This window comes from Sinocyclocheilus rhinocerous, unplaced genomic scaffold, assembly GCF_001515625.1.
Source record: "Sinocyclocheilus rhinocerous isolate Xijiao unplaced genomic scaffold, SAMN03320098_v1.1 scaffold570, whole genome shotgun sequence".
NCBI classification, from domain to species: Eukaryota; Metazoa; Chordata; class Actinopteri; order Cypriniformes; family Cyprinidae; genus Sinocyclocheilus; species Sinocyclocheilus rhinocerous.
In genome coordinates this window covers 396,690-423,327 of record NW_015654050.1, presented here as the reverse complement: position 1 = coordinate 423,327, position 26,638 = coordinate 396,690, and the positions used below count along the sequence as shown (strand labels likewise).

The 26,638-nt window shown below is 38.2% G+C and overlaps 1 protein-coding gene across 2 annotated transcripts in view; it reads right to left on the bottom strand.

Annotated features, from left to right (window-relative positions):
* Nucleotides 1-1,166: 1,166 nt before the first annotated feature.
* LOC107716555 (phospholipid phosphatase 3-like) overlaps nt 1,167-26,638 on the bottom strand; it is a 45,545-nt gene continuing 20,073 nt past the window's right edge. The window contains exons 2-6 of one of the 2 annotated variants that reach the window (XM_016523036.1): nt 22,104-22,258; nt 18,120-18,400; nt 17,550-17,607; nt 11,536-11,712; nt 1,167-2,685 (exon numbers count right to left, since the gene is read on the bottom strand). In XM_016523036.1, coding sequence (XP_016378522.1) covers nt 2,557-2,685; nt 11,536-11,712; nt 17,550-17,607; nt 18,120-18,400; nt 22,104-22,258 — 800 coding nt within the window. In that variant the 3' untranslated portion in view covers nt 1,167-2,556. Of the gene's footprint in view, nt 2,686-11,535; nt 11,713-17,549; nt 17,608-18,119; nt 18,401-21,570; nt 21,729-22,103; nt 22,259-26,638 lie in introns of both variants that reach the window. The other variant, XM_016523035.1, reaches the window with a different exon arrangement.

The window sequence follows — 26,638 nt, the reverse complement described above, 5'->3', positions numbered from 1 at the left end:
GTTTGTTTCTGAAGGGAATGCGTCCCCGATCTACATAAATGCGTCTATGTTCGCGCGAATCATTCGTGATCCAGCTTTATCTACAGAAGAAGTGAGTATAATGTTTTGTAATGAATCTTTGCAAATCGCCTTTCCTAATAATGTGCTAATTAGCAAGTTTCACGATGAATGTGGCTGAAGTAAACAGTCTCTCTGAGAGCAGCTCGGAAGAGAGGGGCGGGGTCAGCATAGCTCATTAACATTTAAAGGAAAATGCTACAAAAACAGCTTGATCTGAACAGAGCTGTTTTTGACAGGGTAAAAAAGGTGTTTTTTACAATACCATTGAAAAATTTTAACCAAACTATGTTACAGACTTTTCATTAAGACCCTAAAGAATGATATCAACTTGTGGAAAATGGGCATCCTATGACCCCTTTAAAACACCAAACACACAAGATTGGTGTCAGTAAGATTTTTTTTTAAAGAAAGTTGACAAAAATGTATATTTTAAATAAATGCAGCACAACATTTAACATTGATATTATTAATAAATGTTTCTTTAGCAGCAAATCATTATATTAGAATGATTTCTGAAGGATCATGTGACACTGAAGACTGGAGTAATGATTTTGAAAATTCAAGTTTAAATGACATTTTAAAATATAAATCATAAAAAAAAAAATATTCTGTTTGAAATTTTACACATCTTTCTTTACTCATCGAACACTAAGACAATTCCAATTTCAGTCAATAATAACAAACATTCATTAAGAAACCAAACACTTTTTGTTGTTGTTTATAATGAGCTTTTATTTAAAAGCACATGTATTAGAGCGAAGTACATTTAGCAGAAAAAAAACTAAAACATTTTGCTATTATTTCTTTTGTACAAAATGAGACAATACAAAAATACTAATAGTGAATTTGATACAATTGTATGTGTTTTATTCAACGCTTATTAAAAACATACTAACACAAATCTACAATATTTTAGTTACCTAAATACAAAAAATCTGTCAATCAATGCTCATAAAAGCAGCACTTTGTAAATAACACAGGTCATGACACATTGCTTTTTAGATTCATAGTGGATATATCTAAACATGTTTAGAAATAATATCTTACATAGTTAATTTTAGTGATCTATACATTATTTATATACTTCTGAGAGAGAAATAAAACGGTTTGAAATGATAGGACGGACTATACAATGGGAGGGATGTGCAACACATTTGGAGCTTGAGTTGTGTTGTATGGATGTGTTCTCTGTAATAGTCAGGCATACTGTACAGTTGTTAGTGGGGACAGTAGACATCATCACGATAGGAAAAGGCATTTGGAAAAAAAAAATTTGAAAAAAAAAAAGTCCACAGTTTTCTTAAGTTTCTTCACATGGTATCGGTCCACTGCACCAGGACCGGGTGCGGAAACACACGCGACACTTACAAACACACACAAATGAGACACAGCTTCCTGCCGAGGGACCCCACGTCCCCTTTTCGGGGCAGTTTGACTGGTACCAGGACAGGCATTGGGCACAGGTGGCATTCTGGGTAAAAACACACAACTAGAGTTGAGTGATTATGCAGTTGGAAGGGAAAGAGGTCAAACCAGCCAGCGGAAGAAGCTCGTTCCCGGTTCCAAAAATAAAAGAATATGCCGGTGCGGTCAGTGGGAGTCAATCCCGGTGACCGTGGTGATGAGACACACCTCCCTGACGTCTAACCCCGCCCCCTGCGTTCGCTCTGACCAATCAGAAGACAGCGAGGCGGCACGGCTCAGCCACGCCCCCAGAATTTAGCCAGGGATTGGCAGTGGCCATCGTGAAATCAATATCTAAAATAAAAATCTATTTATCTAAGAAAAAAAGTCATGTAAACCCACCCACCCGCCATTTAAAACCCTTTAAAATGCATTCTCCAAAAGTTAGGCCACTGTTCGGGTAACTAAGATCAGCTTTGATGGGTAAATATGATCTTCATCAAGCTTCTCAAAGCTACACTTCTCAGATAGCGAGTGGTGACGTTTAATGAACTTGGATATAGTGCTATAAGTTATTCTTCTTTATATTGTTAATATATCTATGCTAATTACATCGCAGGTAAAACTAATCATTCCTATTAATAAGGAATTTGTTGTCCTATACTGTTGCTGAAAGGCCACAGAGACAAGAGAAAGAGATGGTCGGAAGGAGAGAAGCGCTGGTCACGTGACCAGCCTCACATTCACTCTCTTCTTCCTTTCGTTGGTGTTCATTAACGCATTCTGTGTATTACTATCGTCAATGGAGCTGAATTCATTCTCCGCAATATTCTGAGGGAGAAATCGCTTTTTTTGTTAGCTTTATGTCTGTTTGGCCTTTCGAATCGGGCTCTAGGATAGTGAGGTCATTATAATAAGAGTCAATAGGATTGTCTCTGTCCTGTCCCTACATTCTACTGTCAGATGAGAGAGAGGAGGCGTCAACTAGGCCGTAACTCCTCTGTCACAGGTGGCTGTTCTGGTTTCTTCAGGGGATTCGGGGGGTGGTGAGGGATGGGGAGACTGCAAACGGATCCTCCCGTTCCCCCCCTCTTACACCATGTTGTGATGGTTGTTCCTGTCTATGATGTCAGAAGAGGGGAGGAGCTCTTTCTTGATTGGCGAGGGAGGTGGAGTGGCAGTCTTGGCTTTAGGTTTGAAGAGGTCCGATACATAAAAGGCCTACAAGAAGACAGGAAAAAAAACCAAAAAAAAAAACCACTAGATTATTTCAGAACCAAAGTCTTTTTAGGATGCAAATCAAGGATAGTACAATGAATTCACTGATTCATATTTCAGAGAAATTCAAGCGCTAAAGTTTTCTTCTATTCTTGTCTGTAAAATTGTATTTATTCATTAAGTTTTATTTAGAAAGAATGTATTAAATTCATACATTCATATTAATGTCACTATTCAAAAGATTGGGGTTGATAAGATTTCTTAATCTTTTTGAAAGAAGTCTGTAATGCTCACCAAGGCTGTATTTATTTGATAAAAAATACAGGAAAAAAAGTCATAAATAAAACAGTAATATTGTAAACATAACCGTTTTCAATTTAAAAAAATGATGTATTACTAAAAATTTTTAGGAAGACATTTTTTTAATAACAAATGTAAAAGTTTTTACGGTCACTTTCGATTAATTTAATGTCTTTGGCGAAACAATTTATTTCTAAAAAAAAAAAATGTACTGACCCCATACTTTTGAAAAGTATATTAAAACACTAACAAATATATTATTTATATCAATTATTTTATTTGTTTAGAAATGAACATTTTAATAGTTAATAGTAATGCTCTATAAGACCTTTACACCTTTAAACTATATATATATATATATTTTTTTTTTTCATTTATTAATTTTACTATTTCTAATTGCAATTCTAGACCCCATTTGCTACCTAAATTCAAACTCAATTAAAATTCAAGATTTGAATTGGAATTTAAAAAAAAAGAATGAATTCAGTTCAATTCAGTGGTGGAAATCCCAATGATAACTGTAAAAACTTCCTTAAAACGTCCCTACAGGGTATGAGCAACTGCAAAAGTCACTAGTCTCAGAAAACATCATTAATAAATAACCAAGAAAATGTTCAACTTGCCCCTACTATGGTTATTCAGACACATATTCAGAAGCATTGTTGTATGTTCGGCTGGCCACAATGAGTAATTGTGGCCTTTGAAATGTCAGATGATATAAAGGCTGGCAATCCATCGCCTGTGACATACGGATGTGTATGAGGTCACACACTGATAAGTGCGGCCAACTTACACCACACGCCTTAAAAAGCATTGAGGCAGTAGTAAAGATAAAGCGGAAACCCCTCAGCTCTTTTGTTTCGGTCTTGACTGAGGTCAAGTCATTATTAATGTTCTCACTTGGCGTGGGAAGAACTTTTTTTGTCAAGGAAAGATGCCCGACAACCCTCTCTTTACATCCTAATGACATCATGGGCAAAACAGGAAACCGGGGAGGGGAAGAGAGGAAGTGTGCCCTTGGCATTAGACTAGGCTTGCACCAAACGGATTTACAAAGAGCTGAAAATATACAAGTCTGAGTCACGGGCCTTTCATGCCAAAGACGGGATGCTTTCACTGTAATGTGGGCAGAGGAGAGGCCTACGGGATATTTAGCCGTCTACACACCCTGAATGTTACTGAAGCATGTAGAACAGCTGAGCTGGACGGCAGCGGCATGGAATCACAGATTCCAGAAAGCCTGCCAATGAGTAAACACACGCTATTTATGAGTGTGTGAAGAGTATGGGGCCAGTGTGTGACAGGTAAAGAGGTCAGTGTTTGGGGTAGCTAACAGCTAAATTGTCCTGACATGTTTCAGGAGCTGCTGTCAACCACGGCACCAGAATCATACTGCTCTTGGGAAATGCCAAGGGAGAAGAAAAAGCACACACAGATTTAAAAAAAAGAGGGATTTCCTATTTGGTTATGAGAGTGACAGGCTTGAGCAAGTAAGCGGTGACTATCAACAGGTTTGTGTCTGTGGAAAGAGATAGAAACAGAACAGAAAGCCTTAGAGAGGCCATCAGAGTTTCGGAATCATCTTTCCAGCAGCCGTTTCTTGCATATCCTTTCAGTGAAAGACGTTGTGCTCACATACAAAGAGAGCTTTATCCAAAGGTTACAGTGGATGAGTTCATCCTATAGGGCCTCCTGCGACCGTCTTCTGGCCATATGAGTGAAAGTACGCCAGAAAGATCATGACATTTCCAGAGTGACCTTTACATTGCGCTGGAATGACATCAGGAAACTGGATCTAGAAACTCTGCTAGTTTGCAATTATGAAGGATTTCATTATAAGAGCAAGTATGTCGCTTGACAAGGCCAAACGATATATTGTTTCATAATTTAAATACTTTTTGTTAAAAAATTTTGCTTAAAAAATGCAATTGTACTATATTTCTTTAAAATAAATGCCACTTGGTTTGATACTTTGTTATACAAATAATGCATATGGCTTACAAAAAATGTGTAATTTTTTTCAGAGTGAAAAACTGCAAGTTACCTTACTATATATGGTGAGAAACTGTTAAGAGTTTAACATCACCTTATATGTAATTTTACAAATTTATGGTTTCTGCAAGTAAAAACTGAATTACGGTATAATTTGCAGTGAAAAACAATAAAAGGACATTCCCAGAGTGATGCATAACATATTATTTTATTTTACATAAATGTTTCTTCACATTTTTAATATAAATTATGTATATTAGGGTGTTCGGTGGCTTTTACTGCCTGTATTATCGTTTTTTAAAATGCATATGTGTCTAGATATTTTGAATCCACTGTATGCGATTTAGACTAATGCAATTTATTTATAGCAATTAGAATATACACATACAACATTCTATGCAAAATTTTCTGAAAATTCACTCAATATTTGAAACGAATTGTGTTTTATATTGACAGGGCTGTTGCAAGACAGAGCATCTGATAATGGGCAAACGTCTCCATATCTGGATTTGTGTGTAATTATGTGCTAACTATCACATATGCCATCAGCTGCAGGCCTGCATTCAGCCTTACTGTCCAGCATGACTCAAGAGTCGTCTCGCACAATAGGTTTTTTGATGCACTACAACCTCTGACCTGTAATCACAGGCTGCCAATGAACCTGTGTCACGGGGTGAGTGCTTCCTGTGCCACGGCCCTCTGCCTGAAAGTGTTCTTCCACAGCAAACCCGCTCCATTGTGTACGAATGCTCAGTCAGCACCAGGAAGCTGTTTTGCGTGTTTGTCTAAGCCTGTGTGTGTGTGTGCTGACCTTATTGTGGTTCCACTAACTGGGGGAAGAATTAAGATGCACCTTTAGGGTCTGTTACTGCAGCATATTACTGCAGCTCCAAATAAACCTAATAAACAAAAACATTTTACACCATTTCTCGGACAGTTACATTTGAGTAAATAAGCAAGACTGAAAAATATATTGTGTTTTTGCTACTGAACCTTTAAGAAATCTACTATATATGTAAATGACTCACTTATGATTGGCCATGTTAAAGTGCTCATGGATGTGATGGAACACCCATTTTTAGACTGGAGAGAGAGCTTTGTGTTTTTTGACCAAAATTAAACAAGATCAAAATGTGTTTTCTAAGACACATTCTCTTTAAACTGTAACATATGTGAAAATACCAAGGTGTCAAGTTGCCTAATTTACTATTTTTAGTCTCCATCTCTGTATTATATTGTATTAAAGTGGTTTGATATCATTTCATGGCAAACTAACTGCTCCACCCGGCACTGTCTCACACATTCCCTTAATCAGACAAGAAATGACACCAAATAAATTGTCACCATCCAACAATTCTGCCAAAATGAGTCAAAAGATCATCATAATGTACACTTATTGTGTATCCCAGAGCTGGGAGGGCACACTAACTCCATCTAAACTCATCTGAAATGAACCTCACTTCTGCCACTGACATCGGCTCGAATGAACTTCTGCCGCTTTTTACTGATGGCTTCATAGACTTGGGAAGTTGGGATTCATCTGAACTGTGAGCAGGTTCATAGACGATATGTCTGGGTGTGGGTGCATATGTGTGTGGTCTTCCATTGGTTTGGGTGTGCCTGATCCTAAAAGTGCCAAACACAGCACATGATTATGTGTGAAAGTGTGTTGCTTATGTTATGCGTGACTTAAATTGTAGTCTCAGGCCCTGAGCCACATCTGCATGATAATTGTGGAGACCAAGTTGCGTTTTGGCTGCTTCGCTCTCCAGCGTAACATTAGCAAAGTTTAATAACACCATTAAAATTTCCTTTCTTCTTACACACAACCACACTATTTCGGTTTAAGATGGCCTCCATTACCATAGCTACATGGAGAGTGCTGTGGCAGCCAATGGAAAAAAAAAAAAAGAGTCAAGTTCGGGCCTGACATATGGGAGGGAGTGATAGGATATCGGGACAACCATCTTGCCACCCAAGCCAGACCAGAAGCACTTAGCTGCAGGCCGTTATCGCAGGAGGAACTGGAGTCCTGAATATTGAACATGACCCTTTTTGCTTTTGAGGAACGGTGGGATACTGTTAACCAGGAACTGATAGAGAAAGAGAGAGTGGGAAGAGGAAAAGGCTGTTTGAGAGCAGGCCTCCAGCTGTTTCCACCCTTGTCTAGTCCTTCAGGAAACACCTCTGCAACCGAGCCTTAAAAGCAGCCAACCTCTCACACTCTCTCTTTCCATGTCAGCAGCTTAGAAAGAGGGCCGTGTTTGATGACATGAACAAACAGCTTACGCCACTCTCCAACAGGAAGGACTGGAGGATGTGGCCACAAAGACAAAGAAGGAAAATGCGGTTTCTAAAGTCTGAATCTCAGGGGTTCTTTTAGACATCAGAATTTAAACATATGCCAGGCTGCCTGACTTCAGCAATCGTAACATTGTAGTTACTCTTGCCAAAATTCCTGATACAAGCCAGGCCTGAGTATAAGGAACGGAATGTAGGAATTCAGGAGCCTCCTTTTGAGATTGAACGAAACTGATGGCCAAGTTAACATTGTGCTGCTCAACGCTTTAAGTTTCCCTTGCATGATACATAAGCAGACTGACATTAATTGCTGTTCTGAGATCAGTTCTCTGTGGGCATCGCAGTCTAAACTGCGCCATGTGAACTGATCTTCTTTAATATGGAACATGCAGTAAGCCTGTAATCAGCTTTTGCAATACGGCCAAAACTCACCAAGACCTGTAACTTTCCACGGTTTCTTTGAAGCCAGCCAGTTGGACACCGACCCAGAGCACTTACAACCTTTAAACGTCTTTAAACACAACCCCCTTAAGCAGAAATCAGCACCTACAGCCAAGTTTAGAAGAATTGCTGCACCTCCAAACCATGAACTGTCGGAGACTACTTGCTGAGAAGTTTGGATAAGCAGCACTGCAGCCTACGGTGTGAAACCAATGCGTGATGTATGGCGACATAACTTTTCTTTTAAAAGACGCGTACCTTGCATTACCTTTATATTTGGTCATTAGAGATACTTTAATTGGACCTCTAAAGCGTTCACAGATGGGGAGCGGAACAGATTCCAAATGTAGGCTCGTTAAAAACAAGTATATGGGTGCCTTGATCTGTAATGAAAAGGATCTCATTTGTGACCCTGGACCACAAAACCAGTCTTAAGTCGCTGGGGTATATTTGTAGCAATAGCCAAAAATACATTGTATGGGTCAAAATTATTGATTTTTTTTAATGCTAAAAATCATTAGGACATTAAGTAAAGATCATGTTCCATGAAGATATTTTGTAAATTTCCTACTGTAAATATATCAAAACTTAACTTTTAATTAGTAATATGCATTGCTAAGAACTTCATTTGGACAACATTAAAGGCGATTTTCTCAATATTTTGATTTTTTTTGCACCCTCAGATTCCAGACTTTCAAATAGTTGTATCTCGGCCAAATATTGTCCTATAATAACAAACCATACATCAATGGAACGCTCATTTATTCAGACCCCAAAAATTGACCCTTATGACTGGTTTTGTGGTCCAGGGTCACATTTCTGCTCTCTCTTATTTGTACTTATCTGCTATTTTCTGGTTTTTCACACTGGGGAGAAACTTCTCCAGGTGTCAAAGACTAGTTCCTACACCTTGAACCTGAGGGGCTCAAAGACAATCAAGACCATCAGAAATGGATGGATAATTTAAGTAAAACAAGACTGTTTTACTAAAAATGTCCTTCTTAATGAGGTTATTAAAGGGTTGGCGAAAACCTAAACTGCTCTTGGAAAAACTGAAATGCCAATAAATAGGGACAAGAGCCAACTGAAAACTGAACCACACAGCAAATTCAAGGGCTGAAGATTAAATATTTTGAAGGTTCATGATACCAGTAGAGAGATGTTTGGCGAACATCTGTGTACCATAAAAAGTGTGGCCCTGTCACAGCTAATTAGAGTGAAGAAAGACACTGCTAGAACATTCTGGGAATTGTAATGTTGAGAAACAACTCAATATCCCAATTTCAACACTAACAATTTAGATATTTGTCTTTCAGATGCTGTAAGAATTAAGATGGGGTGATATCTGGGGGAAGAGGTCTTGGTCTCTTGCCTCCCCCTATCATATGGGCCTCAAATCTTTGCACCGTCCCCTTACAATGCAGAAAAACAGATAAATCTGTTTCTCAAATGAATATTTAACCCAGTAATTTCTCCCAAAGAGAAAATGCTCTCCCTCTTTGTACGCTCAGCTCCCCTCGACTCAATTTTCCCAAACACAATCCAACTAAGTGAAGCTTTGCTTACTGCAGGGAAAGTCTGGCACCAACAAAAGTGACATGTGCCACAATTATGAAGTGTAAAATTCCTTTTTCCACAACCCTCCCCCTCCTGTTTTCATTTGAGAGTTGGTAATGGTGCAATTGAGGTAATATGCTCTGGATTAACAAGAAAAAGATTATGCTTCACTCTGATGGATGAGTAATTTTGTGGATATGAGTGAAAAAGTGAGAGGGTGGGGTCTGGAGAACATTGTGGTCTGGTTCCAGATATTCAGATTCCCTTCCGATCTCAAACTCCAGATGGTCTTCTGTCTTCACTTCACTCTAAAGACACCAGATAAAGTCTGTTCATAATGGTTCTTCTTTTAACAAGTTATCTGAAAAATCTGCCTTGAGTCGAGCTCAAACATACTCATGGACTATCACTAACTATACAGACAGAAAAAGAAAAACCTTTTCATGTTTTAAAGTGAAGGGTGGGAAATGGGAAAACATGCTATATTGTCAAACTTGTCGGGTTGGTAATTGCCAGCATATTTACGAAAGGAGTGTTTAATTAGTTCTGGTGTTAACACTGTGTCAAAATGTTTGTTAACCAATATTAGAAAAAAAATCCAGATGTTGTGATGACAACCAGATCAAGGCCAATGGTTATTAAATGTCGCAAAGTACAAAATTTCCAGATTGGTTTACTTTCCAACCAATAAAACAAATTCAAGATTAATCACAACAGCCTCTTGTCTCCTTAGATACTTAATCTTATTTAAGGAAGCCTGAAATTGATTGAAATACATTGATGTACTCACTATGCAGTAGGCCACCAGGGCTCCTTGGACAAAGCCAGCTAACACATCAGTGGGGTGGTGCTTGTGATCAGAAACGCGTGATAACCCGGTGTAGAAGGCCATCATTAGCAAGGTGAACTGCAGGAGTGGCCTCAGCAGACGGGCTCCTCGCCACGTGAACCGAGACTGCAGGTAGAACTAAAGAAACAGAGATGGAAAGCAATTTAAACAATGGGAACATTTGTACAACTTGTGTTTTTATTACATAACAGCTAATACAATAAGTTTGAGGAATAAAACAAAACAAAACAAAAGAAGGTGGAGAAAAAAATATGGGAGGTGGAGCTGAGAGTGAAAAACTGAGAACCCAAAGTTGCGCTGAACAGGACTGAAAAAAAAAGTCTCTCTTTCTCTAGTCACCTAAATCCAAGGACCCCTTGTAGAGCTCGCTTTCTGGGAACAGGAAGACTCATTAGGTTAAGAAAACAAATGATTGGGGGTTACAAAGACTAGTGGAGGATGGGGGTCAGGAGGACAAACAGTTGACGATGCTCCGGCGGCCCATCAGTCCTGAAACCCTTCATCTGTTTCTCAAATGAATATTTAACCCAGTAATTTCTCCCAAAGACAAGATGCCCCCCCTCTTTGTACGCTCAGCTCCCCTCGACTCAATTTTCCCAAACACAATCCAACTAAGTGAAGCTTTGCTTACTGCAGGGAAAGTCTGGCACCAACAAAAGTGACATGTGCCACAATTATGAAGTGTAAAATTCCTTTTTCCACAACCCTCCCCCTCCTGTTTTCATTTGAGAGTTGGTAATGGTGCAATTGAGGTAATATGCTCTGGATTAACAAGAAAAAGATTATGCTTCACTCTGATGGATGAGTAATTTTGTGGATATGAGTGAAAAAGTGAGAGGGTGGGGTCTGGAGAACATTGTGGTCTGGTTCCAGATATTCAGATTCCCTTCCGATCTCAAACTCCAGATGGTCTTCTGTCTTCACTTCACTCTAAAGACACCAGATAAAGTCTGTTCATAATGGTTCTTCTTTTAACAAGTTATCTGAAAAATCTGCCTTGAGTCGAGCTCAAACATACTCATGGACTATCACTAACTATACAGACAGAAAAAGAAAAACCTTTTCATGTTTTAAAGTGAAGGGTGGGAAATGGGAAAACATGCTATATTGTCAAACTTGTTGGGTTGGTAATTGCCAGCATATTTACGAAAGGAGTGTTTAATTAGTTCTGGTGTTAACACTGTGTCAAAATGTTTGTTAACCAATATTAGAAAAAAAATCCAGATGTTGTGATGACAACCAGATCAAGGCCAATGGTTATTAAATGTCGCAAAGTACAAAATTTCCAGATTGGTTTACTTTCCAACCAATAAAACAAATTCAAGATTAATCACAACAGCCTCTTGTCTCCTTAGATACTTAATCTTATTTAAGGAAGCCTGAAATTGATTGAAATACATTGATGTACTCACTATGCAGTAGGCCACCAGGGCTCCTTGGACAAAGCCAGCTAACACATCAGTGGGGTGGTGCTTGTGATCAGAAACGCGTGATAACCCGGTGTAGAAGGCCATCATTAGCAAGGTGAACTGCAGGAGTGGCCTCAGCAGACGGGCTCCTCGCCACGTGAACCGAGACTGCAGGTAGAACTAAAGAAACAGAGATGGAAAGCAATGCAATGCCGTTTGGATTTCTGGAGTATTTAACTAGGCAGAAGATTAACATTACTGCTACATAAGGCAAATATGTTCACACCAGACTGAAGAGAAATAGAGGCCTCCTCAATCATTTCCAACTGATCTTATCTCATAAAAATATCTCCTCAGAATGGAAGGATGGTAGAGTGATAAGCATCTATGGCTGTTTATGTGCGGCTGTGCATTTTTGCCTCAAACCGATTGGAATCAACATATGGCCTGTTGTCTCATTATTTCACATTATATTGTGGCCCAAAGCAGGAAGTCCTTAAAAATACGCTGAAACAAAGCTTTAAGCCATTTTGCCTGAATCAGCAATCGTTTATTCCTCTCACGCTACTGTATACAAGCTGTTGGGTTTACAGCTGGCTAAAGAGAAGAGTTAGATGTCATAGATGACTGACTGAAATGGAGATACTTGCTTGATTATATGGCTAAAGTTCATCTGAGGCAAAAGATAAATAAATAAATTCATACTCGTGTTGATTTCGGTCCAGCTCAGCCACAGTGTTGGCAGTGAAGAGAGATTTTCTAACCAAGCATCTGTAGCTATTTCAACCACAGACTTTCATACATTTGGCATTCCTATGCCTAAAAAAGTTCCTGAGGAGAACTTGCAAACAAACGTGTCAATTATATCTTTGATCAGGCCATGTGAATGCAACGGAATGCTCTTCAACCGCAGATCTGTGGCTTATGGAGACGGAGGTCTGTCTGCCGTGACTGCGAACTAAATTACAAAAGTGAATCAATAAATTAGGATTGTTAAAATGTAGAACTGGATGAGTAATCCCTGAGGTTTTCCTTTCCAATTTTTTTATGTTCTTGTTTTGTTATTGCCTTTTTTATTAAGATTTTTGTCTCACGTCACACATGACAAACTGAGAACAAAATAATTTTATGTTTACTGTTCGAATTATTTATGAAGGCTTCCAGTGTTTTCCAACCTAATAAATAATAGAAAATAGAAGAAATAGCAGATTGGTTCTCCAAAATAAAGAATTGAGCTTTAGAGCCAACAGTGACATTCTCATGCTCTCTTTCGCACCCACAGTGAATGTTGCGCAATGAAGCACAATGAGAGGAATGTTATTGTCACTTCACTTTAAAAATCAACAAGTGGCCACAACACAAACAAGACAACCATGGCCTCTGGATATTATCCGCCATAAGGAGTGGCAGAAAAGAAGAACTATGAATTCAGCATGTTTCTAAGTTCTTGAAAGCATTTTTTTCTTTTTTTTTTTTTTTTGTATCGGGACTTGTGGCACCCCTAATATAAATCTTTTCTATACTAAAGTGGCAAAAAGAGAGAGTTCTGGTATATGTTGGACTGTAAGAGGTCATGGAAGGGTGACGTCTGACGCTCATCTCCTTAGCCGTAAGCCAGCATGTCTGAGTCTGGAGATGTAGAGATGAGCTCGGTGACTTCTCCAAACTCTTGAAGTGGCTCTGTTCCTCAGGGCGAGAGCGGGGTCCTCTCCACATGTAGGCATCCAAGAGCTGATAAGAACAGCAGAGCCTGAGGACCCTCAGGGCTCAGATACAGTCCATCAAATCTGCCTCTTAGCATCTTGCTATCAGAGCTCAGATAAGCCAAACGTGCCGCAGACGTTGTGGGGTGTATATGGCTCTCTCATCTCTGTGTGTTTGTGAGGTGGTGGTGGCAGGAATGGCAGACGGTGTGGTCTTAGATTCTTCAGCGACAAACCGAACTCAAAACACAAACACATACACACACCCTGTGCCCTCATGAGAAGTAACACACTCTTGTGCAGATAACATGCTGCATCCTGCTGACAGTCTCCATCCAGTCCCTCCCTGCAGGCGATCTGGGTGGTACCATCAGAGCTGATATTGAGGTATCAAATGGGACAATGGAAAAGATCCTGGCGGGCTATTAAAGGATTAGTTTTCAAAAACTGTACTAGTTATTCTAGTCATACTAGTCATTCTTTTCAACAGTTTCAAAAAAGGATTTAAATGCACCACAAAAGAGTCATGAAAGTGGTTCATATACCTTGTGCATTATTTTTCTAGTCTTCTGAAGTTATATGATGCATGTAATGTAAATTATATGCATCATATAAATTAAATCTGTTCATCAAATAAAGCGATCCTCCTAAAAACAACTTGGATTGATATGAACTCAATGTCTTTATGAAATTTTCAAAGCATCAGTTTCGGTGGAATGGACATTTATTGGAGGAACAGAAATCAATCAGGTTTCATTAAAAATATCTTCATTTGTGTTTCAAAGATGAATGAAAGTCTGATAGGGTGGGAATGACATGAGGGTGAGTAAATGATAAGAGAATTGTCATTTTGGGGTGAACTACCGCTTTAAAAACCAGGCCAGCTGTGTTCATGAATGAATCATTCAGATATTTTTGTGAATTAGATTTATTAAAAAGAGCACAATGAATAAAAAATATGTATTCATGAATTAAACATTGCTACTTTTGACAAAATTCTCATAAGCATACCAAGGAAAGCTAAGCCAGAAGTTTTTATTTTTTATTTTTTAATTTTTTTTAGCCAAAACCAACTTTAATTTCAATCTGTTTCTTACACAAATCTATTGTATTACTTCAGAAGACTCGGAACATAGTATCTGACTCATACAGACTCCATTTGATACTTTTTACGTGCTTTTGCATCCTTTTTAAGATTGAAAGATTCAGTCCCATTGTAATTGCAGTTCATTGTAATTGCATGGAAAAGAGTGACCAGTACCGTCATCAAGCTTTATCCTTGGGTTCTGTAAACGAAAGTCATAGAGGTTTGGAACAATAGGAATAAACTGTTCCTTTAAGCCCAGCAACTGACTTCTTCAGGTCATATAAGCAGCCACAAAATGGGATGTTCAGTCCAACTTGGGGTGGGAAACAGAAAAAGCAAGAGAGATGTGGTATAATAAATCATATTAGCTTAACCAAATAGGTGAGTGCGAGGAAAACTATACTTATTTTGCAATATTTTGAAAGGAAAGACAGGTTTTTCATGGCGCTGTGCATGGTTTTGTGGGTCATCCTGAAGTGTATTTGCACTTGAATCTTGCCAGTTCTGGCAGAAAACAGTCAAACTTCACAGCTAGAACCTTTTCTATTCTGGCCTCAGGTCCAAAAATATTACTGTAAAGCCAACGCTGCCTTGCCACATGTCAATGACCACAATATACAGAGTAATAAGCTTGAAAACAGCAGATTTGCCTGTGAGTGGTTTGAGCTTGTTTCTACTCTGCCCATGGTCTCATATCATTCACCGACTGTTCTCTGGTCACTACTACTAACGAGAGCATAATGCGCAACCATGCGGTCTGAGAGGTGCAGTGATGCAGCAGCCAAACCAGAACTCATTGGACTATGGAGGGTGGAGGTCATAGAGAGGCTAGGAAATTTGCTACCCACAAAATACTCACATACACTTGCTATCCAGAACAATAACTAGCAACTAGCAAGTTGCTATTGCAATAACAATAACTGATATGCTGTTCCAACTCAATGAACACATGAGGTTGACCAGCTACTCTGGTGTTGAGCTGCATCGATATTGTGGTTCACTAAGACCCTTAAATACAAAATTCAACCGCATAAATGTATAGTACTAGCAGTCACTCTAGGGGGCAGAACTCAACTTATTATATTTAAGTATCTTAACCTGACTATGATCTCAATATCAGACCATGATCTGATCAATATCTTATAGATTTTTTTCTTTTTTTATAATTTAATAGCTTTTCAAAATAACATTTATTTATGGTGAAATAGGTTGTGGTGCTTAATATTTTTGTGATATATTTTTTGATGAATATTTGCTGTTTAAAAAACAGCATTTATTTGAAATAGAAATCTTCTGTAACATTATAAATTACTAAATAAATTGTATAATTTTATGCATTTTTCACACACAACACTTATAGCAGTTATCGTTTCTGAATGTCTGCAGTTTCATGATATATAACATTATTTTTATTGAAAACAATGATTTAACAATGAAAAAGAGAAGTCATAGTTTTAAAACTGACATTGATCCACTGCAAGGGGCGAAAGCAAAACCTTACAAACCTTAAAACTGCGTGAAAAAAAATTGTGCAGATTCAATTGAAATTCATCTAGGTTTCTATGAAACCACTATGGTTTTTTACAAGGAAAATCGAGAGAAAAAAAAGTGAGTTGAATGTATTAATACATGTCGGAACAGGTGTGGGTTCTGTTTTGAGGTACTGTGCCAGAATGATTCATTCACGAAATTTGGCGAGAACAAAGAGTCTAGTTTTGACCTAGGGTTACATTTGTGCAAATAAAAGGGGATGACAAGACTGGTGTGAGCTCTCATAATGACTTCAGCGTCTGACCTATGAAGCATGACAGCTAGACTGAGATAATTACAGGGAGCAAGGCTGGGAAGGGTAATGCTCCAGTCAATAAGACTGTATCGCTTGATCGGTCTACTCAAAGAGCACTTTCCTCCACTTGTTTTTCCCGTTCTTCAGATTTATTCAGGTCTGTAATTCTGTTTATCATGCTTTGTGCTTCGATATCTCAGAGCGTTCTCTCTTGGCCTCTCGTTATTAACTCTGAAGGCCAAGAGCAGATGGTAAAATAATTTTAGCGAGTCACCCTGTATCTTAACATAATAGTCTATTCACATGTTCACATTTTATAATGGAGTTTGACTACACTTTGGCCTCGGCTGTGACAAATCTGGCCAGGGTTTCTGATAACATCTGAACAATTTGCCCCTCAGAGACACAAGTCCAGGCTTTCAAATCAAGATGATAATTCAGACCCAAAACCGCCAAGTGACTGCATGCTGAAAATCTGTTTTAAAGATATATAGAAGATATATATGCTTGCTGTTCTCCATGAGTAATGATGTGTAACATTGGCTGACATCTCTCCTGCTTTGTGGCTAATCACTATGGTTTAAAATACAGTGGGTCTATGTGTAAATACGGATCGTTTTAGTCACAAAACACTCAACAGAACCTGCCAGGGGTCTGGTTCTTAACATACTGTTTCCTCTTGTCTAGGAAGTGTTCAGGTCAGTGTTTCGGGCGTCAGGCCCAGCTGTCAAAGTCACACATTAATTTAATGGCTGTTTTGAGAGCATTAGAACCAAATCTGCATGAGTTTGAACAGGTTTGTGGTCTTGAACACACTCAAACGTGCATATTCTCTATCACCCTCCTAATTTTCTCAAATAATATCTCAAAACGCTGAGAATGAACATTTGGCCTCCTCCATTAGCAGAGCGGCTCCACCTCCTGCCATCTGAAAGAGTGAAAGGTGGAGGGGCCCATGGAGATGCTGATGATTTAGATGCAGAAAGAAAGGATTAGAATAAAAGGAGGGAGGAGTGGAGGGCCTTGGGTGTGAAAGGGGAAAAAGTTTGAAGCCTTTGAAAGAGGCTTTACATACAGTGAGAGACTCCGGGAGGCTGAGCGAAATCTGGCTTTGTGTGTATGTAAAGCTATATTGGGGATTCTGCATAATTGGTGTAAAAAAGTGTGTATATAAAGCATAAGGAATGAAAGTGGAATGAAGGACAACTTCAGACAGAAGGGAAGTCTACACAGCTGCACAAATAAAAACCAAAGTGTGTCCATTCCAGAGATGAACAGGGAAAATAAGAGTGACCCACATTTCAGAGACCCACAGAGGAGGGTGAAAGGGTGATAGAGGGTCCCTGTTTCATACTAAACATAATAGTCATGAAAAAACAGCTCTTTTGTAAATTAACAGAACTGTGGCAGTGTGAGAGCACCACACAGTGTATGTACTTACAGCCAGATACAGCATGGTGTACATCGAAAATGAAGCATGTCCAGAAAAGAAGGATTTCCTGTAGGAAGAAAAAAAAAACATTTAATCAACAATGTTTTATTATTAAATACATAAAAACATTTAATTGATTTATTTGTTACGTTTCTATGAAAAAAACAATATTTATATTATTTATTACAAATATTGAACAACTTTTAAAAAATATTTTAATGTTTTTGAAAGTCTTTAATGCTCACCAAGGCTTCGTTTATTTGATACAAAACACAGTAAAAACAGTAATATTGTGAAAAATGATTACAATTTAAAATGGCTGCTTTCTATTTTAATATATTTTTAAATGGGAAAAACAATATTTATATTATTTATTACAAATATTGAACAACTTTTTAAAAATATTTTAATGTTTTTGAAAGTCTTGGAGCCTTCGGAAATCATTGTAATGTGCTGATTTGCTCCTCAGGAAACATTTCTTATTATTATCAATGTTGAAAACAGTTGTGCTGCTTAGTATTTTTGTAGAAACTGTGACATTTTATTATCCCACGTGCATGTGAGTGTTAAATATCTCACCTGGCTTCTTGTACTTCGCTTTGATTTCCAAGACATGTGTATTGAGTAATATATCCCAGAGAGCAGTTGATGGTAGAGTAGTCAGGCTTACAAACGTCTAGGAAGTGCGGCCTCATCCGTCCAACCGAGACCTTGGCAATGTCTGTGAATGATTGGCTGACGGCGCAGCCGAAGATGAACACGCCCACTTGTCTGTAAAGGGCGGAGACATATGGATTTCCCACGAATGACTTGGAGCCCTGGTTCAGGTAATGGATCCTGTAGCATTCGCCAATCACAATCTAGAGAACGGTTAATTTACAATGGAAACAAAAATTACTGATAGCTGAGATTAATAATACATACAGGCTCTGTTCCAAAACCTAGCGAAAATCATGAAAAAGACTAATCAAATGCACTGCGCAAAGATCAGTGGACAAAGATGGTAAATGAGCAGAGATGTTGATTATGAATAAACATTTCATCAATACTGAAAAGTATCAATACATTTGTTCAGTGTAATTAAAAATTGCCTCACACAATATGCTGTTAGCTTAGCAACATGCTAACAAACACTTTTGAAATCAACTTGAACCAACTTGTGTGATGCTCAGAGCTGCTGCCTACATAGTGTTCCAAATTGCTCATCAGGTTCAATGATGGTTAGGACGCCTGTGTAGGCAGCTGCCTATATAGCTACTAGAAAGCAAGACAGCTCACTAGGTTTTAGAACAGAGCTGAATGTCATTAAGATCATAAGTGATGGTGAATTCGTAAAGTCATACCACAAACATTAACGTGTCGTGTGTAATATCACAAGATTTCAGTGGTCAGGTCATGGGCATGCAGGGGGGAGTTAGACAAACATGCACATGAAGTATCAGTTAGGAAAGCACATTAATCAAAAAAGCAAGAAGAAATGAGTGAAAGAAATGAGGGAATGAGAAAACGAGTAACTTGAGTTATGACTGAGCATGGCCTGCCCATTGCTGGTGATATTTTAATGATATGGAACATATTATGTTTCTAAAGGTTATGGCTTTCATATGAGCAGTTAGAGCATGGGATTTTAAAACGGTGGTCTGCACCATTTGAAACCAGTAGGACGTAAATTTGAGCAGAGAGGCATGGGTTATGAAGTACATAAACCATGCCTTAATGAGATATTTACTATCTCTCACGCTCTTTTTTCATTCTCTCTTCAAACTGTAGAGGAACGCTGTTGTGGTGGTAGTGAAGAGTGGGTCTGCTTTCCCTGAGGCCTAACCAAACTAGGACTGGAGACACTGCTAATTAACTACAGCTGTGTGGGGGGTGCCAACACACACACACACACACACACACACACACACATAGAGAAAGAATGGAGAAAGAGACATACACGCATGAAGAGAGACAAGAGAAAAGAGCAGAAAAATAAAGATGCATCTTTCACACATAAATCCAAGAGTCTCCATCAATGTGTTGACATAAATAGCTTTAATACACACTCACACCAGCGCGCAACACCCTGGCTAAAGCCGACATGTGATTTGGGCTCTTTACAAGCTTTTGATTAGATGGGCACATCAGATCTCAAAGGAACCCTAGAAGGACCCTCGTCCACAAAGACAGAATGAGAGAAGGATGGACAGAAAGAAATAAAAAGTGGAATAATAATCACACTGTGTAACTCAAATCCCTACAGAAGTGAAAATAATCACCTAAAGACAGATCATAATTTGTTGAATGGAAATAAAGATACAGTTCTATTTTACTCTTTTCTTTCATATTCATTTTTTTTTAACTGTCAAAGTCACATTTCTACCTCAAATTCAAGAAAAACAAAATGTTTGCATAAAGTAAATTATATACTCTGCTGTTCAAACTGTTTGGGTAGGTAAGTTTTTTTTCCAGAAAGAAATGAATACTTTTATTCAGCAATGATACATTAAATTGATAAAAAGTGACAGTAAATACATTTATAATTATACAAAAATAAATAAACACAAACACAAACACACACACACACACACACACACACACACACACACAGTCCCTGTTTTAATCAGGAGAATTGCTGAGCATGGGAACATATCTACTCCAGACAGTGAGGCATGCATGTCTCCATATGGGATCTCCATGGAGTCATGGCTTGGTGTCATGCCAGCTTACTGCAAGACCACTTCCCTAATCTCCACCACTTTATTCCACAAGGGATTTGCCTGGCATGTTGAATTTTTGTTTTCAGATATTGTTTTGGAGTTTCACAAGAGCTAAAAAGTAGGTTTAATGTTGCATTCTTTCTTCTTCTTCATTGAACGTGTCCTCCAGGTGATTGGGTTCATTTGTAAGAGGTTAACTCTTTGGCAGCTGTCACAAAGGCTGTCAATGTCGACTAATTTAACACCTCAGCAGCTGTGGGGTGGTTTAATCGCTTATCCAGATTTATCTGCACTCAAATTGAATTCTGTGAGACTTTGCCCTTTTTTAAAAAAAACATTCTATTCACTAAATTAGGTGTATTTCACAAAATCTGTCAAGATATCCTGCTCATTTCTTTTTTTATTTTGGGGTAAAATATAAGAAACTATAAATATGAAACAAGATAAATATGAAGGTTTAGGAAAATCATATTTGGGACCATTAGGATTTTATTTATTTATTTAGCATTTTGATCTTTTCATGACAATTAAGCATATTTTCCTTTAAAGAACAACACTTATTAACATATCACATGTGAAGGATTTGATTTTAATTTTAACTGCACCATGTTAATCAATATTACATTTAAAGTTAATATATTTTAAATGTACTACATGGCAACGTGATCGTTTTAAATGTCTATTTACAAATATATTTAAATACATGACACAACAGTTTCAATAGAAATGACATAACATTTTTGTTTACCATAAATGCTTGTCAGCATTTGTCAGGAAAACGTTACATTCAGTTTGCACTCATGTCTATTCTATAAAAATATATTATTTCCATAAGCACTCTTTTTAAAAGTATGCTAAAGTGTACTTCTCTTTCACAAGGTTTCTATCTATATATTACTGATTTATAACATTTTATACAGTAACTCAGCATTGCTGTTTTAAAAAAGTTAAAACACAAAAAGAGCAATATATCACAAAATACATGCAGACAAAAGAAGACAGAACAAAAAAGACAGAAGAAGATCGAGACAGAAAGAAGAAGAGAGACAGCGACAGCCCTGACCATGATAAATCTCTTGATGTTGAGTTATTCAAATATTTTAAATAAAAAGATGGGATGGGGAGGACTGGTTAATAGATTTAAGAAGGATTATGGGTAGAATTCTATGCTACAAGTCACCATTTATTTCTACAGTTATTTTACTAATCACTAATCAGTTATTCTACTAATGGTCTAATAGGGGGTGAGGGATGAAGATGGGATGTTTATATGAATTAGTGGTATATTTATATGAATATATATATATATATATAAGAGAGGAACTTACAGAGAGGATGGCAATTAGAATGCCAGCGGCACAGAGCACGGCATCACTTATGGTGTCCCCGTTTTTATACGGGTACTGGATGGACTGGTCACTGCAGTAAAACCCGCGATGGTACGGCTTGATTGTGCTAGTTTCAATTATCAGGAAAGGCAGGCCAGCTACAGCGAAACACACACACACACGCACACAAAGAGAGAGAGTGGGGAGAGAGAGCGAGAGAGAGAGAGAAAGAGATATCAGGTCTGTCACAGAAAGACACGCAGGTAGCGGCACAGCACAGCACAGCACACGGCAGCCGAGGATTATGGAAAATACCAGGCAGGGGAGGGGGGGTCTGACATGGTAGCTCGGCTTCTGAGAGAAGTGAACGGCTACACATCGCTAATGTTTATTTGGCACAATGCACTAGCAGTTTCTCCTATATAAAGGCTATAAACTATAATAACTCTCTCAAAAGACTTGATTTCCCATGCAGTCGCCCCACTCGCCTGGCCCCATGTCCCCTGTCTGAGGCCCCTCTCTGGGGCACTTACGCTGGCAATGGGCAGGAGGAGGCCCACGGCTGTCAGCACAGAAGAGGGCACAGTGCTGCTTTTATAGGCATAGCGGATACTGTCGTCTGCGCAGTAGAACCCACGCTGGTACGGCTGCACTGTCGATTTATGCAACACCATCGAGGGCAGCATAACTACGCAAAAAACACAAACACAGACCCCGTAGGGTGTGTCAAGATACACACTTACCTGAGACGACAGGGATGTTTCACATGACTTCCGTTCAAAAAGCGTAATATATAGTGAAAAATACACTGCAAAATCAGCATTTGTTTATCCAATTGGCTTTTTTTCCTTATTTTAAATCATAAATCTTAATTTTAAAGCAAAAATAATAATAAAAATGCTTAAAAAGAAAATAAATATGCCAGTAGAGTTGGAAAAATAAACTTCATTCAAGATATATTCTTTGAATACAAGTTATATTACTATACAAAATAGTAAACTGATCTTGTTTTAAGGATTTCTTCCCTTATTTTAAACATTTTTATTAGAAAAAAATATTTAAAAAATACCAAATGCAGTGTAAAAAGCATGGTGCAAAACTGAGCAAATGGCATTAAATATTGAAGCAATTAATTAATTCATAGGAATTCATAGGAAATTAATTAATTAAATTCGACACCAACAGTCAAACTAGGAAGTTCTTGTAGCCTGTATCTAATCTTCCAAACAAAGCACTAGCTCAAAGTGCTGCTACTACAAGAGCTGTGTACACAAAACCTCAGAGAGCGCACATAATGTGCTGTGTATCCAATACACATTGTCTTGAAGTAACTGTTTGCGCGTTTGCTAATTAAGTAATTTGCGCAAAGCGGCACAATAGCAAGAGAAGCTTCTCTTCCCTTTGGCTAGGGTTCAGGGCTATTGTCAGTGCAAAGTAGCTTAGAGCTAAAGACAATGCAGCCTAATGGCATTAAGCAAAGCTTTTCGGCAAACAATACTGTATGGAGAGCTTCAGAGAACTAATTCAATGCAGATAAGACTTTATAATGAACACCAAACTCATCAAAGTCCTTCATTACTTGTTTTTTTGTTTTATAGTTATACTGAGTAATTCAAACTCATTTGTAATGTTAGGTTTTAACAAAAACAAGGGTGATACGTGCCTTTTCAGTGACACCTTTGGAAATTCCGGATCTTTATGATTTGTTGAAGTCCTGTTCCAAAACCTAGTGAGCTGCACCCTAACAATTGTGGAACCTAATAAGAGACTTTTGATTCACAATTGATTCCAATAGAGTATCATGTAAACATATTACTAAGCTAACTGGCTGCAATACTATAAAGGTAAACACAAAACATGCAAATAATGGGTTAGAATAAACCCATTTACCATGACTTAGATATATTTATAATCACCATTTTTTTCGATTCGTTCACCATATTGATTTATTTCAGAATACATTCTGGGACTGCATTGTTTAAAACAATAGTGGCCAAAAGATACTGTCCAAAACAAGTTATCTTAGGAAGTATTTGTTATGTTGTTGCCTACATTAGGATTGAGTCAATGATGCTGTCTAGTGTCTACGTAGGCAGCTCACTAAGGTTTGGAACAGAGTAGGTATGTGGACATTTCGGAGACAGAATATGTGGAGTTTTCAGGTTCATTTGTGGTTTTGCTGAAACATTTTCATAGCAGTTTGGTTCATGTCTTTCTGCTTCATGAGAGAAGTATGATGGAGACACTTTTTGTGGTTAAAAGCAAAGCCTCAATGACTTATGTCGTGGAGGGTTTCCCTTGGTATAGAAATGGACAACAAAATACATGCACATTATTTGGCATGCATCTAAACCAGTGTATTTGTTCAGTAAGGAAAGGGACAGATGCCAGGCTGGGACCTCAGCCCAAAATGGCTGACTCATTAAAATGTCACACGTCCTGCAAAACACACGTCAGCTGTCATCATCCAGCAAACGGCGGGAAAAACAAATACATATTTTCAAATCAAAGCAAACTAAACATTAGACTCAAAGTTGTGGTGGGAGCTTTGAAAAGTTCCCCCTGAAGGATTGTAAAATGTGTGAATAGCAAGAAAAACAAAGCTTAGCTTACGCCGACCACCCAAATGTCTGGAACGGTGTTTGGAGCTAAAGAGAGAAGGGGGCATTTGGGCTTTTTGTGGTTGGAGAGAGAGGAGACTGCAGCCGTGGTGACTGATCCTTTCTAACACACAAATATATACATACAATAAACCAAACCTTTAAGATGTAATATCATACCAGCACTGGGAACATTGTGAAAAACAACTACCCTCAGGTCTCTTCGCTTCTTTTCGTCAGTGAAACCTACTTATTTCTCAACCTCCAAAACCTTCATGACGACGTTCTTAAGCTCAGAGCGAAATAATATTCAAACATGTTCAAAGGAACATCATGTTGTGGTTTTTAGACATAAGGTCGTGTACAACATAAGCTACTTCATCTAGATGTGGTCAAACACCTCTGTCTTTCTTCTCTCTCTCTCTCTCTCTCTCTCTCTCTCTCCTATTAGACAGATGGGCATTACCGGAATTAAGGAAGTAGACACTTTCTACACCTGCAAAAATATAGGACTTTGGGCCGAAGGAGTTTGTGTAAAGTTTTCTCACAGGTGCTTGAGTTGGAGACGCTCAAAGAAACTTGACTTAGCTAATTCAACCTTAGAGTATGAGACTGGGCGGAGGAAATACACAAACCTAGGGTACATATGTAGAAACACATGCAGACATGGACGCACATTCCTCTTTGGCAAAGCTTGTGATGTTTTCAGATCTGCTCTGACCACAAGGTCAAACACGCTTAGAGTGTCTGGAAAAAGCCAAGTCCTAGCGATCATATTTCATCATATGCGTACACATGTTCATGTACAACACAGACCATATACATTTGTGTTAGGGTGTGTATATATCTGCACAAGTTATAAAGTCAAATGGTAAACAAGTTTGTTTGACAAGTGGGGGAAAAGGACCCCAACTGATCCTCAAAGCTTGAGTACAATGCATCTTTAGTGGAAAAGAAAACAAAAATACTTATTTATAAAATGTTCTTTTGTAGTAAGGGGGTTAAATATGTTGTATGGGGCATACTTTTGTGGTCACCATAGTATAAACTTAGAACAACTGAAAGAGGAGCACTGAGCAGCCACAAAACCTAAGTAGTTCTGAAATCTGTGTTTGTGCATGAAGACCTCCACATTACTTCCATGCGTTTGTGAAAAGCACTTCTCACTCTTCGGCAATAAAGGACAATATTCATGCTGAAAGACACAATGTGAAAAGCAGATTCACTCAAAAAAAAAAAAAAACTTGGAGTAAGCCTAGCAGTTAGTGTTGAGCCATGGTGCTTATGTGGGAGACACAGGTTTAAATGTGGTCCAGATCTTCTTTCTGGAAAATGCTTTGTAATCAGAATTTCTGATGAAAAGTTACAAAAATATAGACAGTTTTAGAGAAATAATATACTATAGAATTCTTCTCATCTAGTGTACTTGTTCTGAAGTGCTTCAAGCAAAACTCTAAAGATCTTTTAAAGGTTTAATACCACTAACAAACTAAGGCTGGCACAAGATCAGATGTAATTTGTTGTTTTATATCTACTATAACTCTCTCTACTTCCTGGTACAATAGTAACTATGAAAGACTGAAAGAAAGAAAGAAGGAGGAAACCACTAGCCTGATGTCTGTGCAAAGTTAATTAAATAGAAATAAATTCAGGCTGATACACATTGAACCCATGGCCACAGCTAAAGAGTGGTGAGTAGTGACCTACAGACACAAAGAGGAGCTGTCCAAGTTAAACAGCTATTGTATCCTCGTGTCAAGGGAGCCATGTGAAAAATATTAAAAGCTTAACTGATGTCAAACAGATCATTGTCCTTGTCAATAGTTTTTCATATGATGGTTAAAGAGAGTCAGTTCAAAGTGGCTCTGGCACTGGGTTCACTGCGTATGAACTCGCAATTCGGTCTCTGACTTAAAGGGTTAGTTCACCCAAAAGTGCAGCGAGAGATCAAAACAAAACAACGGTCACGAATTAGAAGTACAAAACGAGGATTTGTAAAGAAGAATGTTGGAGGATTTCGAAATAAGCCAAGAGGAGACTGGTGTTCCTTTGCTAAAGTAAGGAAACTTTGTTTCCTTTGCTCCTGTAAACAAACGTTGGTTTGCACGAGACTTAACGGCGCATGCACAACGCAGACATCTTACGTCATCCTCCCCGGAGCTGCTTCCGTGTACAACTGTTGGCACAAGCTAGATTAAAGTGATTATTACGTTTTGACTATGGATATTTTTCTTACAAAAACGCATCGATTCGCTACAGGATGCCTTTGTTCACCCCCCGGAGCCATGTGAGGCACTTTTTTTATTATGGATGGATGCACTTTATTTCACTTCTTTTGGACTGATAAACTGCAACACCCGCTGACTTCCATTAAACAGCTTGAAATATCAAAGACCATTTTTAATATAACTCTGATTGGTTTAATCTGAAAGGAAGTCATATACGCCTAGGATGGCGTGAGGGTGAGT